We start from the raw sequence: 15,470 nt of genomic DNA, 5'->3' as shown, positions 1-15,470 counted from the left end.
GACTAGATAGTTTGCTGCAGTTTGTCTTCACTTTTATTTATGGTTTCCTGTGTTGTTGACTGTAAGTCTTTAAGTATCTTATAGACCAAGTTTTCAATTATTATGTAATTGTTCTTTATCTGTGTTTCAGTGCCTAATTTTCTTAGATGATCCTCAGGCCGTGAGTGATATCTTAGAAAAACTGGTAAAGGAAGACAACCTCCTGATGGCCTATCAGATTTGTTTTGATTTGTATGAAAGTGCTAGCCAGCAGTTTTTGTCATCTGTAATCCAGAATCTTCGAACTGTTGGCACCCCTCTTGCTTCTGTGCCTGGGTCCACCAACACGGGCACTGTTCCAGGATCAGAGAGAGAAAGGTACGCCTGTCTGTTTCTGCATAGAACTAACCCAACTATCTTTAACTTATTTGGGGAGTAGATATAGTATTTCTAGACAACGTAGTCTAAGAATAAATACCATTAGATTTAGTAGGTTGTAAACTCTTAAGAAGACTGTTGCTCTGTTTTGCACTCTGCTGGGCACATTAAGGAAAATGAAAAAAAAAAAAATGGACCCTTCTGGAAACAATGAAAGTGGTTGTCTGATGGGGAGGGTGTGGGTCCTGCATGCTTTCTAGTCAAGTAAATTAAAAAATCTCAGGTGGGGTAGGTTGGGCTAGATTTTAGGTGTTTGGGTTAGATATTTTACAGGTAGAAACATTCTTAGCTTTTTTATGCTCTTATTAGAACTGATAAAAATTGATGTAGTCCAGTAATCTTCATTTATCTAGGTTTTTAAAAATTTTTTTCTCAACATTATTTTGTAGATTTTAGTACAGGACTTCTGTACATTTTCCCCTAAAATTATTCCTAAGTATATTATGTCTTTTGATACTATTGTAAGTGGTATGTTTAAGTTTCAATTCAATTTAAATTGCTTGTTGCTAATATGTAGAATTATATTTGATCATTGTATATTAAAATTGAATAAAATTGAATCCCACAACCTTGTTTATGTCATTTAGAGGGTCGAGTAAATTTTTTTTATAGATCCCTTTATAGAACTTTCTACATAGGAATCATGTCATCTGTGAGCAGAAACAGTTTTACTTCTTCCTTTATAATTTTGATATCTTTCCTCCCTTTATTTTTCTGCATTGGTTAGGATTTTTGAGCATCCTTACTTTGTTCTTAATTATGGGATAATAATATTTAGTTTATTTCTTTTTGATTTAAAATTTTCTTTTTTCTTACCTTCTCTTTTTTCTTGTATTTATTTGCTCTTGTGTTCTCTCTGAGTTGATCTTCATTTGTGAAATAATTATTTTTCTTTTTCCATTTCTAATTTTTCCCTAGTTCTGTTGTTTCATTTCTGATATGTAATATTATTTTATATCTTGTATAATTTTATTCATGTCTTTAACTCTTTTCAAATAATTTTTTAATAATATTGAATGGGATTTTGCTTTGATCCTTTCCTGTAGTTTATCTTTACTGAAATTAGTTTTCCTAAGTATTTACAAAGGAGGCTTGTTTAGGATAGTTTTTCTAATTTCACTGTTCTCTAGAACTTCCTCTTCTGTTGTGTTCGTGGAGTTTTAAACAGAATGGTGTCTTATGTTGTGAGATCTCCTGGCTCTGTTTCCTTTCTCACTTTCATTTTGGCCTTCTTTTTCCCTTGTTTCTGCTTTCTTAATTTGAATTCTATGCCCAGCATTTTCTCCTTTGTGTTTTGCTTTGACCTAGAAGAGAGTGTTGGCCGGTCGGTTTTAAGAGTTGTTGGGGCTCTGACTGCTTTACTTCAGGCTGGTTTTGTGGCTGGTGGTAGTGGCTCTGTTTGGAGAATCTGGGAGATACTTTGTTCCCTGGTTTTGTTGTATTTATTGTCCTTTTTTTTTTGCTAACCTAGTTAGTTGCTTTGCATGTTTTATGAAATTATTTGACGGTAATTTGGTAACTGGACTGCCTCCATCTTATTTTACAGTCTTTTCTGTTTCTTAACAGCAGTACTTTAAAAGTTATTTAGTGTTTTTTCCTTGCAAAATACTTATTATGGACATGGTTCAGATCTTCCGTTTGATTAAAAGGAAAGAGAAAAAGTCACCCACACATACCGTTCAGAAAAGATTTATCACACTGATAACTGTTGGTTCTCTTCGTTTTAGTGACTCGATGGAAACGGACGACAAGACAGGTAGTGTACTTGTAGGAAAGACGCCAGAAGCGGTAAGTGCACTTTTTGAAGTTGAGGTTTCCATCTAAACATACATTTCCACACTATATTGTAAATTACTTAAAAGTGTTACATACCTGCTTTTATGGAGGTTTATTATTAAGTTTGATATCAAAGTTATTTTATAAAAACAGATTTTCTATAAAAAGTAAAATTTTAAAGATTAATCCCAGGGAATTCCTTGGTGGTCCAGGGTTAGGCCTTGGCACTTTCACTGCTGAGGGCCTGAGCTCACTGCCTGGTTGAGTGAGGAACTAAAATTCCACAAGCTGCACAGCACAGGTAAAAAGCAAAAGATTGATCCCAGAAAACGCTTGACTTAGAAGCAATAAAGTCCTCAGATCCTTACCAAAGAATGAACTCTGTTCAGAATAACTCTGAATTACATGTCATAGGGTGAGAAAAAACTATGGCCTCTAACAAGTAAATGACAACTTGTAGAGAGAGAGGACAGTTTAGTTGTCTTTATTTTTAATATTCATAGTGTACTTATGAGTGAGGCAAGGATTAGAGCAGTAGTCTGTTGGATGTAATGTTTCCTACATCAGAATTTTTGGTTTCTAGTTACCAGGTTGAAATTTATAATTTCAACTCTTCTTGTGGTTGGAACAAGTTGTGTTGGTGGCTCGGTATAATTCGTGAGATCATATGTATGTGTTGATTAAAGGTGCTTTTTCTCAATTTTGAGGAAAGAGTTTCTCACCTAAACTATGAGTTGGCTAAGTATAAAATAGTGTTCCCTGCGTATCATCATTACTCTTTCACAGGTTTTTTAAAAATTTTTTGTATTGGAAGCTTGTTTAAGTTTTTTTATGTGTATATTTCACTGGTTTAGGGCTATCAAAATCAGTTTACTGGATTTAAGTAATGTAATCATTTTCATTCTTGTTTGTTTTGGCAGAGTCCAGAGCCCAAGGACCAGACTTTGAAAATGATTAAAATTCTAAGTGGTGAAATGGCTATTGAGTTACATCTACAGTTTTTAATACGAAACAATAACACAGATCTCATGATTCTAAAAAACACAAAGGTAGAAAATTCATCTATAATGGAGGCTTTTTTCTTATATTTATTTCTTTGTTGACCATGAGTACTTAGTACTTGTTTCTTATTGAATAATTTGTTGCATTTTGTCACAGAAATACATTTTTGAAAAAATAACAATGGGAGAGACACTTGCTCTTACTGAAGAAGAAAGAGAATTAATGCTGATTGAACTCCTGTTTTTGTGTTAGTCTGTCATTGGGAAGTTTAGTGTTTTTTTTTTTTAACCCTACTCTTTTAGCTAACTTTTTTTTAAAATTTGTTTATTTTTTAATTGAAAGGTAATTGCTCTACAGAATTTTGTTGTTTTCTGTCAAACCTCAATATGAATCAGCCACAGGTATACATATGGTTTGGTTTTAGTCACTAAGTCGTGTCCAACTCTTGCGACCCCATGGACTGTAGCCTGCCAGGCTCCTCTGTCCATGGGATTCTCCAGGCAAGAATACTGGAGTGGGTTGCCATTTCCTTCTTCAAGGTATACACATATCCCCTCCCTTTTGAACCTCCCTCCCCATCCCACTCCTCTAGGTTGATACAGAGCCCCCGTTTTGAGTTTCCTGAGACATAAAGCAAATCCTGTTGGCTATCTATTTTACATATGGTAATAGCTAACTTTTATTTGAATGTGTACAGGTGGCATTTGGACAGATACCACAATCAGAGCATTAATATAGGTTGTGTGTTTGTTTTTCCCAGTAAACTGCAGACTTCTTGAGAACAGGGGTTCTTAACCTTGATATTGTAACCTTTACTGAGATATTCATCCTTACAATTATTCATTTTAATTTTTGAACAGATAATCTATTCATCTGGTTCCAAAAAAATTTTAATATGAAAAGATACATACTATGAAAAATCTTCCTGCCTTGCCTGTGTTATTTACCCAAATCCTTTCACAAAGTCATTTTATATAATCATATACTATTTCATTAATATGAAATTGTTTGATTGAGGTATATGTAATCATGCTTCTCTAGATTTTTAAAATAATTTTTATAAGTGTGCAAGAGAAAAATTTGCATTTATGACAGTTTTCTGATGCTTATCTTTATAGTGCAGTCAAATTAAACAAAATTGCTTTGTTGACTGCCAGAGGTACAGTGCCAGAAGAGGTATACCATTGCTTCTCAAGTTACATCCATTCTTGGAGACCTTGAGCAGGATATCAAAGAGAAATGGCAAACTATTTAGAAACTAACAATTAGAATATCTACTATTAAAGTCTTACCTGAAATTGACCTCAAGTTAAGACCACAAATAAAACTTTTGACTTGCTGTTTTCTAATAAGCTAGTTATTTAATCTTTATAAAGAAATTTCCAAGATTCATATTTTAAATGCAAATTCAGTTTATTCATGTTTTCATCACAAAATAGTGCTTCTTATTGTGTGTTTACATGCAAGCTTGCATTTGTATGAATGCAAATGATGAATATCTGTGTTTGTTTTTTAGGATGCAGTAAGGAATTCTGTCTGTCATACGGCAACTGTCATAGCAAACTCTTTTATGCACTGTGGCACTACCAGTGACCAGTTTCTTAGGTAAATGTACTCGTAGGCTCCCCCTTCGGTTTAAAAGTGTCTCTGACAGAGACTCTGTTGGCACTGTTACATGGATGTGGGAAACTTTACCTGCTTGCCAGTCTTGAATTTTAAATTCTACTTTTGCTATTTTATAAATTTTTTAAATTGCATATACCTACCTGTTTTGAGGTAAAATTAATTTTCTTCATTAGTTGCCTTGAATACAGATTTTTGAATGAAATATATTAAGCTCTGAAGTTTGATACAATTTTGCTTTTGTTCATAATGTAATTACATTTGCGTTTTTAGAAAGTCCTCAGAATATTAAGAGGCCTTAAGAGGTAAAACAGAATCATCAGTAACTTGAAATCCATAAAGTAAAATGATTTTTAACAGTTCAAGGTAAAAATGTTAGAGCTTTGACTTTAATGTTATAAAGAGCTTTATGAAATTCATTTCAATAATATTGCTAAATTTTGTTTTCTTACAGAGATAACTTGGAATGGTTAGCCAGAGCCACTAATTGGGCAAAATTTACAGCTACAGCCAGTTTGGGTGTAATTCATAAGGTAATATATGCTTATCTCTGTGAGCAGGCATCAGAACAGAAGCAATTTTTCGGAGTTAAGGAACAAAAAATAGGGACTTTCCTGGCAGTCCAGTGCTTGAAACTCTGGGCATCCAAGTCAGTGGACAGACCAGGGAATTAAGATCCCACATGTCATGTAGTGCAGTCAAAAAAAAAAATAGAGAAACATGTTCACTATAATGTACTGACAAGTACATTTTGTTAAATTAGATCAGTCCTTATACAGGGGAGGATAAAGTAAATAAGAAATGTGTGGGTTTTTTTTTTTTTTTTTTAAATAAAAAATAGAAATCTTTTTTGTGTGAAGACTAAGCCATTTCTTAAAAGATGAATTGAAATAATTATTTGCAGAGTCTAAGATAAATTTGGGGAAATGTTATAAAACAAAGGAGGGGAATGGAAGCATTTGTTTCTAACTAGGATGTGATTTCAGGATCACTTAAAAGCTATCTTCTCCTGTGAGTGATAAAGTTGCTTAGGAGAGAACTCCACTTCCTCCTTCACTCTGGAGAAAAAGCAGTAGTCATAGAAAATGTTTTTCTCTTTCTTTTACTGACACCTCTGTGGTGGCTCACATTTACAGGGTCATGAGAAGGAAGCATTACAATTAATGGCAACATACCTTCCCAAGGACACCTCTCCAGGGTCAGCCTATCAGGAAGGTGGAGGTCTCTATGCACTAGGTCTCATTCATGCCAATCATGGTGGTGATATAATTGACTATCTGCTTAACCAGCTCAAGAATGCCAGCAATGATGTAAGTATTAGAATGCACAACTAAATTCCCATTACTTAAGAATGAGGGAAACATTATATTTGCCAAATTGTTTCAGTGAATAGAAATCTTGTAGGATTCCCAAATCTACATTCCCAGATCTAAAGTACTATTTTCTTTTTTTTTTTTTTTTTTTTAATTTTTTTATTAGTTGGAGGCTAATTACTTCACAACGTTTCAGTGGGTTTTGTCATACATTGATATGAATCAGCCATGGATTTACACGTCTTCCCCATCCCAATCCCCGCTCCCACCTCCCTCTCCACCCGATTCCTCTCGAAACATCCCACCCTCGCCTTCTCCCAGAGAGTTCAAAAGTCTGTTCTGTACATCTGTGTCTCTTTTTCTGTTTTGCATATAGGGTTATTGTTACTATCTTTCTAAATTCCATATATATGTGTTAGTATGCTGTAATGTTCTTTATCTTTCTGGCTTACTTCACTCTGTATAAGGGGCTCCAGCTTCATCCATCTCATTAGGACTGGTTCAAATGAATTCTTTTTAATGGCTGAGTAATATTCCATGGTGTATATGTACCACAGCTTCCTTATCCATTCGTCTGCTGATGGGCATCTAGGTTGCTTCCATGTCCTGGCTATTATAAACAGTGCTGCGATGAACATTGGGGTGCACGTGTCTCCTTCAGATCTGGTTTCCTCAGTGTGTATGCCCAGAAGTGGGATTGCTGGGTCATATGGCAGTTCTATTTCCAGTTTTTTACTATTTTCATAGAATCTTTTAAAGGTAATTTCCTCTCCTCCTCTATAAGCTAAAATTGTGTTTCCAGTCCCTTAAACCTTATCTGTGAAAAGTGAAATAAAGTATCAGATTTTTATAAAATATACATTGTATGCATTGTAAGACACTTCAGAGTCTTGTTACGTTACATAAGTGATTTTCTGTTATTTTATAGGAAACTAAAGCCCCTCCAAAATTGCCTATAGTATTTTGGGAATCAGAATTCTTGCTTGTGTAATCTTTATAGTGATCTTTAAATGTAACTCTTTTGGAAAAACTTATTAAGCATCCCTGTTTTTATTTTAAGGAGCTGTGACATAGGATTTTAGACTTTTTAAACTTTTATGTTAGAGTAGTCTCTATTAGAAAGCTATTGGGAGAGTAGCTCAGTGAGCCAGAAAACTTTGTCCTACTTCAGTGAAAAGACTGAGATCAGTAGGATGGTCTGTCTCAGCTAATATGCCCCCATCCACAAATCTTACATAATTTATAGATATCTCTGCCTTAAATTTCTGGTGGTCTCAGGTAAAAATTTTCTTATCAGGTAAAGCTTTTTGATTACCAGCAACAAAAACCTCTGCTGACCAACTTAAACAAGGAGTTTATTGCAACTAGCTTATATAATTAAAGGAAAAGCTGGTGAACTAGTTCTCACAGAGGTTAAAAGCAGGGTGATTCTAGGAATCTTGGTAATAGGAACTAATGGAATGGTCTCTTCGGGGCTCTACTGTCAGGATGAATGAACTTGAAATGTTTTTGGTCCTTGGGTCATTCCACTTAAGAAAGATTAAAATTCCAGAGGAGCATCTGATTGGCCTGTCTAGAGTCACAGGCCCACACTTTCCCCAGGGGAATAAGAGAGTTTATTTTCAATGACAATCTCACCAAGATTTGAACCAGTAGGGAGGAATATTCCCCAAGCAGAACTGGGGTACTGTCACTAATAAAAGGATACTGTGCATTCAAAAGTAACATCATCACACAGATACTCTCCAAATAAAGCCTAACTTTTGCTCTTGATGCCACTTTCTCCTACCATGTTCCATTACATCCTTTTTCTCCTCTATGCTTCCTCCCTCAGTTCATAAGCGTATTCACCTATCCTAAAACTCTTTTCTTGCCAGTTGGTTCTGTCTTTTAGTTGTCATTTTTCTCCTCCCCTTCTCGTGTAAACTTATTAAAAGAGAGCTGTACTGTCTCCACTTTGTTTTTATTTCCTTAACTTGCCATTATTTTATATCAGCAGGCAGCATTCTTTCAAAACTGAAATTGTAAGGTTACCATTGACCCTCTTTATCTTTTGATAATATTCACTAGGCCAGCTGCTCTCCATGCCAACAGCACAGTATATTTTGAAAGTAGAATGAAAGGTTGGATTTTAAGTGCAGTGTACCAGATAAATGGAGCCCATGCTTTTTCTCTAGATTGTTCGGCATGGTGGCAGTCTAGGCCTTGGTTTGGCTGCCATGGGGACTGCACGCCAGGATGTGTATGATTTGCTGAAAACAAACCTCTATCAGGATGATGCTGTGACAGGTAAGTGATTCTTTCCAAAGATGACATACTCTAGGATTAAGTAATGTAACTGTAACATTTGTTTTCTGCCTGTATTTTGTGGTCTCTTAAAAATCTAATAGATTTCTTTACTTGTTAGTTCAGTTCAGTTCAGTCGCTCAGTCGTGTCTGACTCTTTGCGACCCCATGAATTGCAGCACGCCAGGCCTCCCTCTCCACCACCAACTCCCGGAGTTTACTCAAACTCATGTCCATCAAGTCGGTGATGCCATCCAGCCATCTCATCCTCTGTCATCCCCTTCTCCTCCTGCCCCCAATCCCTCCCAGCATCAGGGTCTTTTCCAATGAGTCAATTCTTCACATGAGGAGGCCAAAGTATTGGAGTTTCAGCTTTAGCATCAGTCCTTCCAATGAACACCCAGGTCTGATCTCCTTTAGGATGGACTGGTTGGATCTCCTTGCAGTCCAAGGGACTCTCAAGAGTCTTCTCCAACACCACAGTTCGAAAGCATCAATTTTTCGGCACTCAGCTTTCTTCACAGTCCAACTCTCAAATCTATAAGTGACCAGTGGAAAAACCATAGCCTTGACTAGACGGACCTTTGTTGGCAAAGTAATGTCTCTGCTTTTAAATATGCTACCTAGGTTGGTCATAACTTTCTTTTTAAGGAGTAAGCGTCTTTTAATTTCATGGCTGCAGTCACCATTTGCAGTGATTTTGGAGCCCAGAAAAATAAAGTCTGACACTGTTTCCACTGTTGCCCCATCTATTTCCCATGAAGTGATGGGACCAGATGCCATGATCTTAGTTTTCTGAATGTTGAGCTTTAAGCCAACTTTTTCACTCTCCTTTTTCACTTTCATCAAGAGGCTTTTTAGTTCCTCTTCACTTTCTGCCATAAGGGTGGTGTCATCTGCATATCTGAGGTTATTGATATTTCTCCTGGCAATCTTAATTCCAGCTTTACTTGTAGAGGGAGTTAATTTTGCCACATTTATCAAATTCATCTTATAAAAATATGTTTTGTGATATATAGGCTTCTAAAAATAGTATATCTTGTGTATATGTCTATATTACTGACTTTAGCAAATAGAAATTTATTAGAGTGATCGCCTTGTATCCTGGGACTATCTATACTGCTTGGTGATAATGTAGAAAAAATATTGCCATAGTATCTCATTTGAAATCACTACAGGATTTCGTGGTGTATCCTATCACAGTTTAAAAGGAAAATAGCTATAAATATATGGGTGGACTTCCTTATGAACTATCCTCCTTTATATCTGATGACTTGAAAAAAATGCTGCAGAAGCTGATGGTTATTTTGATAGTTGATAGTTGTTAATAATTAGCACTTCCAGTAGAATATGTTTTATTTACATACTTAACTCTTATTATTTAATGTTTTGCTTTCTACTCACTAGGGGAAGCAGCTGGCCTGGCCCTAGGTTTGGTTATGTTGGGCTCTAAAAATGCCCAGGCTATTGAGGACATGGTCGGCTATGCACAGGAAACTCAACATGAGAAGATTCTCCGTGGTCTTGCAGTTGGCATTGCATTAGTGATGTACGGGAGGATGGAAGAGGCTGATGCTCTCATTGAATCTCTCTGCCGTGATAAGGTGAGATCACATATTATTCATTCTTTCCTCCCTGCTTTTTCTCACCCTCCAGTTGTTATATCCAACATTTACAGAAACACTTAACCTTGACTAGAAATTATCTCTGTTTCCATCAGAACTCCTAGGTACATTAATCAATGAAACTTCTCGAAAGATATATAAAGCCTAATAAAATTTAGGCAAGAAAAACACTAATTAGAAGAGGTGAGCAGGGCTAATTTGAGAATTTTAAATTTAATTAAGACTTCAGTGGTTTTCAAATAAGCAGATTTAGAAAAGTTCTTTAGAAATTGTAAGTTAATTTTAGAATAATATTTTGGGGATGATTTCATAGTCATTTAATAGGATACAAAGTTTGCTTCATTGTTTTTTCATCACAAAACAGTGACCTTCTCTGTACTTATTTATTTGGACAAGTTTTTTTTTCCTTTGCTTTTTGTCTTGTTTGTGAAAAACTGAAAAGTGAAAGTTAGTCACACAATCGTGTTCGACTCTCTGCGATCCCATGGACTGTAGCCTGCCCAGCTCCTCTGTCCATGGAACTCTCCCAGCAAGGGTACTAGAGTGGGTTGCCATTTCCTTCTCCAGGGGATCTTCCTGACCTGAGGATCGAACCCAGGTCTCCTGCACTGCAGGCAGATTCTTTACCAACTGAGTCACGAGGGAAGCCCCTGTCTTGTCTACCTACCATATACAATATAGTAAAAATTGTTTTACTGTTGTAAAAACAAAAAACAAGATGTGTGTGTGTGTGTGTGTGTGTCTTGTTTTTACAGCGGTGAAACGATTTTTACTATATTGCATATAGTAGGTAGACAGTGGTAAACAGTACTGTCCTCTGTAATCTGATAAAAAAAAATCCACTCCTATAGTTTATTGATAAAACTACTAATTATTTTGCTCAGCCATCAAACTTCATATCTCTTCCACTCATTGCTCAGTGCCCAGGAATTAAGTGATAAGGTAAAAAGCAAATTAGAATGTAGAATTAGAAGCAAGCTTCTTTGTTGTTTGACAAATGAAAGAATCATAGGGCGTTTGGTATTGGGCTTGAGCTTATACGTCCTAAAAAGTATGAGGCAGCATAGGTATGTTGCACAGAATACTGGGAATTAGAAGTAGTTAATTATTCCCATGTTAGAGCCTTTAATTTCCCCATTGTTTAGAGAACTACCAACCACAAATCAGTTCTCTTTTAGTTCATTTTCTGCCTAAAACCAGCTCCCCTGATGGATGCAACTAAGCCTGTAAGAAGTTACTATTTGAAATAAGTTGATGATGTTGAATTATTTCTTAGGATCCAATTCTTCGACGATCTGGAATGTATACCGTAGCCATGGCTTATTGTGGCTCAGGTAACAACAAAGCTATTCGACGCCTGCTACATGTTGCTGTAAGTATTCTAACCCTTTCTTATATAGAGATGGAAGGGAAAGTTTGCAGATGGACCCTCAATGTGTTGATGACTGCAACACCCACACCACATAATCACCACCAGTGGTCTCAGATTCATATTCTCTTCCACTGAATACAGTCAGCCATAACCGAGCACCAGGTTCACTTAGCTTTTCCAGATAACGGTGTGTCTTATTTGCGTAGAAGTCCTTAAAGTCATTCAGGGCACCTTCTGAAACTCTGTTCCAGGGGAAACGCTCGTTAGTAAGAGACAAGACCATGTGAATGTGTGTAGCCACCCCAAGGTAGGGTAATCTGATGAATAATAGAAACAACTTCTTTTTACAGCCTGTGAAGTTAGCTTCCAGGTAACCCTGCTCTGTGACAGGAGACACACTGCACAGGAGAGCCAGTGCCCGTGTTTTCCAGTAGACTTTTCCACTCAGTCACCCAGTCCAGGTGTAGTTTTTCAATGATGTTGTCTGATGACACAGTGGACATTCCATATGTCTTCACCCAGCACATTTCTACCATCTTGGTGCTGGGAGAAGGTAGACCCAAGATCATCTTCCCATGCAAGAAAGGGTTTAGTACTATTATTATTTTTTTCTTCCTAGAGATGTTCACATCACCCAGTATTTATTAGCAATTTATTATTTATCAGTGCAACATGTGGTATGTTCTAGATGTTTGTCTTTTGCTTAAGTTTAGGGCATATTTTTTTTTTAAAACAACATTGAAGGAATGATTAGATTTTTGGTGCGGGCCACAAATGCTATGGTACAGCTGAAATAATCTTTAAAACTACCCCTGAATCTTAAACTTCACCAAGCTATAAGGGCTTTTAAGTCTTGAAATGAATAAATTCTTAGATGAATCTTTCTAAATTTGGGTAAGACATTCTAATAGAGGAATATAGTAGTCCCCCCACCTTATACATGGATATATGTTCTTAGACAACCAATGGATGCCTGAAACCATGGATAGTACTGAAACATATACTATGTTTTTTCATATACCTATATACATCCATACTTGTAGTAAAGTTTAATTTATAAAGTATAGTAAGCATAGTAAGAGAATATTCAAATTGCCAGTATCACTACTTCTGTGCTTTGGAGCCATTTTAAGTAAACTCATATAACCTTTATTAAGTAAACCATTATTAAGTAAATTAAATAATGTAAGTTAACTAAATAAACTTAACCATTATTAAGTAAACAATAATAAACGTTAAGTAACCATTATTAAGCAAACTAGAGGTTATTTGTGATCCTATGAACTGCAGCCCACTAGGCCCCTCTGTCCCTGGGAATTCTCCAGGCAAGAATACTGGAGTGGGTTGCTATGTCCTCCTCCAGGGGATCTTCCCAACCCAGGGATCAAACCCAGGTCTCCTGAATTGCAGGTGGATTCTTTTCCAGTTGAGCCACCAGGGAAACCCAAGAATACGGGAGTGGGTAACCTATCCTTTCTCCAGGGGATCTTCCCTACCCAGGAATGGAACCAGGGTCTCCTGCATTGCAGGCAGATTCTTTACCAGCTGAGCTACCAGGGAACCCTTATTTGAATATAAGCACTGTAATACCCCATGGGTCTGATAACTAAGTGGGTAACTAAGTGACTGATGGGTGAATGACAAATACAGCTTGATACACTGACCAGAAGGATGAGTTATATCCCAGGTGGGACAGAGTGGGACAGCGTGAGATTTCATCTCGGTACTCAGAATGCATGCAGTTTAAAACTTGTGAGTTGTTTATTTCTGGATATTTCCATTCAATAAATAAATTCAGACCACAGTTGATTGTGGGTAACTGAAACTGCTGAAAGTGAAACTGAATAGGAAGATAGCTATGGTAATATACAAATGAGATCTAATTACATTAAAATTATGTGGACCACTCATATCAGTTTATTCTAGTAATAGAATTCGTGTAATACTACAATCATTTTGTAGTAATAGAATGCATGTAGTATATAATGAAATCATCCTTTGAAATTTTTCCTAGGTAAGTGATGTTAATGATGACGTCAGGAGGGCAGCAGTAGAATCACTTGGGTTCATTCTCTTCAGGTAATAATTTCTAACTTCTGATTCTGTTTATATTCCATTTCTATTTGTAATTAGTAGTTACATAGCAACTGATTCTCTGAGAAATCTATCTAGGTTCAGAATGTGGACCATTTAATAATAGAGTTAGTGTTGTTCCTCTGAAAAAGAAGCCAGTATGTTTTGAGAGATTGGGATGCTATTTGAGAAGTAGTAGTCCTCTTCCCATGCATCGATGTATTGGTAATTCAAATGGGATGCTGTCTTTCACACAGGCATGTAGAGTTCTTAAAGCTCTTTAATGAGAGTGAAAAGTAATAGGCTTTGTTAAAATGCAGAAGAATGAAAAAATTGCAGATGTGAGATGCCCATGGCATTATAGTATGGTTGTGATCCAGGGGACACACTCTGGAACCAGCCTGCCAGAATTGAATCTTGGCTCTGCCACTTAGTGAGTCACTCAAAGTCTGAGTGACTTAGAGCTTGTTACTTAGCCTCTTTGAATTTCAGATTCCTCATCTGTAAAAGAGGCAGAGTAATAGTATCTAAGACTGTTTTTTGACAGTTGAGTGAGTTAATATATCTAAAGCCCTTAGAATGGTATCTGGCACTAGTGCTAGTCAAGTGGGTGTGAGTAGTGGCAATTGTTAATAGTGGTGGTAGATGCAGTAACACCTCTTAAAAATAGTTCTGCTCTCTGATCTCTCAGTTTCTTTTCACTAAGGTACTTTATCTTAAAGTGCAACATAGGAAAATTAAAAGTACTTCTTTCAGCTCTTTTTTTGGATACTGCTGGATATTGGATACTCTTTTTTTTTTTTTTGGATATTGTGATGAAATTATACCGTAATGTAGGGATGGGAATCTGAAGGACAAGTAAGATGAGTTTCATGTTCTTTTAATCTCTGGTGCAGATTTTCTACCCCAAGTTCCTGAAATGAACCTATGTTGTAAAGATAATAATGTAATTCAACAAATAATATGTATACATAAATATTTTTTCCAATGAATATTCATTCAACATCCACTGAACTGGTTAGAAGACCTTCTCTAAGATGCAAGATAGAAAGTTAGCCGTTTACTGCAGACACTAAATACTTTTTTCCTATTTTGGATAAAAATGTTGACTAAAACAGCAAAGCACAGATCCATATAGCATGCTAATAGGTTTCTCCTTTCACCAGTCAGTTTTGTTGAAGGAGGTTATTTAACAAAATACTAATCTCTTTAAGTGTATTATCCTCTAACCCTCATTTGTCCAGCTTGTTCACAAAGACACTGGAGAGCTTTCACTAAATCCTGAAGACGTGGTATTTATACAGATCTGGTTTTCTTGACTGGGAAATTCCATGAACAGAGGAGCCTGGAGGGCTACAGTACTTGGGGTTGCAAAAGAGTTGGACACAACTTAGTGACTAAACAACTAGTCTGGTACCTCTAAAACAGAGTATGTGGTTAATTGGTTATTACTGTTTTTAGTAAATTCATAAGAAGTATCAGATGTTCATTGATTTCTAAGATCTGATAAAACCTATTTGTATTAAGCTATTCCATGTTTTTTTTTTCAGAAGATCTACAACAGACTCCACAGTTTAAATTTCTTGATTCCCATCCCTTTTTTCTCTTTTTGAACGTTAAGATATTTGCCACTTACAGTCCTTTTGTACCTTTGCCATTTTCTGTTTTTCCTCAGATTTGTCAGCGATGGTTTTATAATTATATTCACAGGTTCTGTTTCAGGGATGTGATTCATTTAGCTTAGCGACTTGAACCCATTTAAGGTAGCCAGTCTCTTCACCTATTTTACATTTTGATCAGTTTTAACAACATTACTTTTTCTGGTCTAAAAATCCTTCTCTTGAGACGAAAGATGGAAGCAGAATAGAAGCTGAGTAGTTCTGTTTCCTTCCTGTTGTCTTTGGCCTATCATTCCAGCCAACCTGTGATGCTAACCTTTCCTTATTTTTGCTGTAAGTTTAGACACAATTTAAAAACAAAAAT

The 15,470-nt window shown here is 36.2% G+C and overlaps 1 protein-coding gene across 1 annotated transcript in view; it reads left to right on the top strand.

Moving 5' to 3' along the window:
* The window catches only part of PSMD1 (proteasome 26S subunit, non-ATPase 1), an 86,413-nt gene that overhangs the window by 17,131 nt on the left and 53,812 nt on the right, over window positions 1-15,470 (top strand). Inside the window, exons 7-16 of the mRNA XM_061148524.1 lie at window positions 131-357; window positions 2,145-2,205; window positions 3,114-3,242; window positions 4,712-4,800; window positions 5,273-5,351; window positions 5,955-6,128; window positions 8,309-8,420; window positions 9,825-10,021; window positions 11,319-11,414; window positions 13,429-13,493. Coding sequence (XP_061004507.1) covers window positions 131-357; window positions 2,145-2,205; window positions 3,114-3,242; window positions 4,712-4,800; window positions 5,273-5,351; window positions 5,955-6,128; window positions 8,309-8,420; window positions 9,825-10,021; window positions 11,319-11,414; window positions 13,429-13,493 — 1,229 coding nt within the window. The remainder of the gene's footprint in view (window positions 1-130; window positions 358-2,144; window positions 2,206-3,113; window positions 3,243-4,711; window positions 4,801-5,272; window positions 5,352-5,954; window positions 6,129-8,308; window positions 8,421-9,824; window positions 10,022-11,318; window positions 11,415-13,428; window positions 13,494-15,470) is intronic.

Source organism: Dama dama, chromosome 8 (genome assembly GCF_033118175.1).
Source record: "Dama dama isolate Ldn47 chromosome 8, ASM3311817v1, whole genome shotgun sequence".
In the NCBI taxonomy this organism is placed as follows: Eukaryota; Metazoa; Chordata; class Mammalia; order Artiodactyla; family Cervidae; genus Dama; species Dama dama.
Note: the sequence above shows the minus strand (reverse complement) of the source record. Positions and strands in the feature narration are given on the sequence as shown.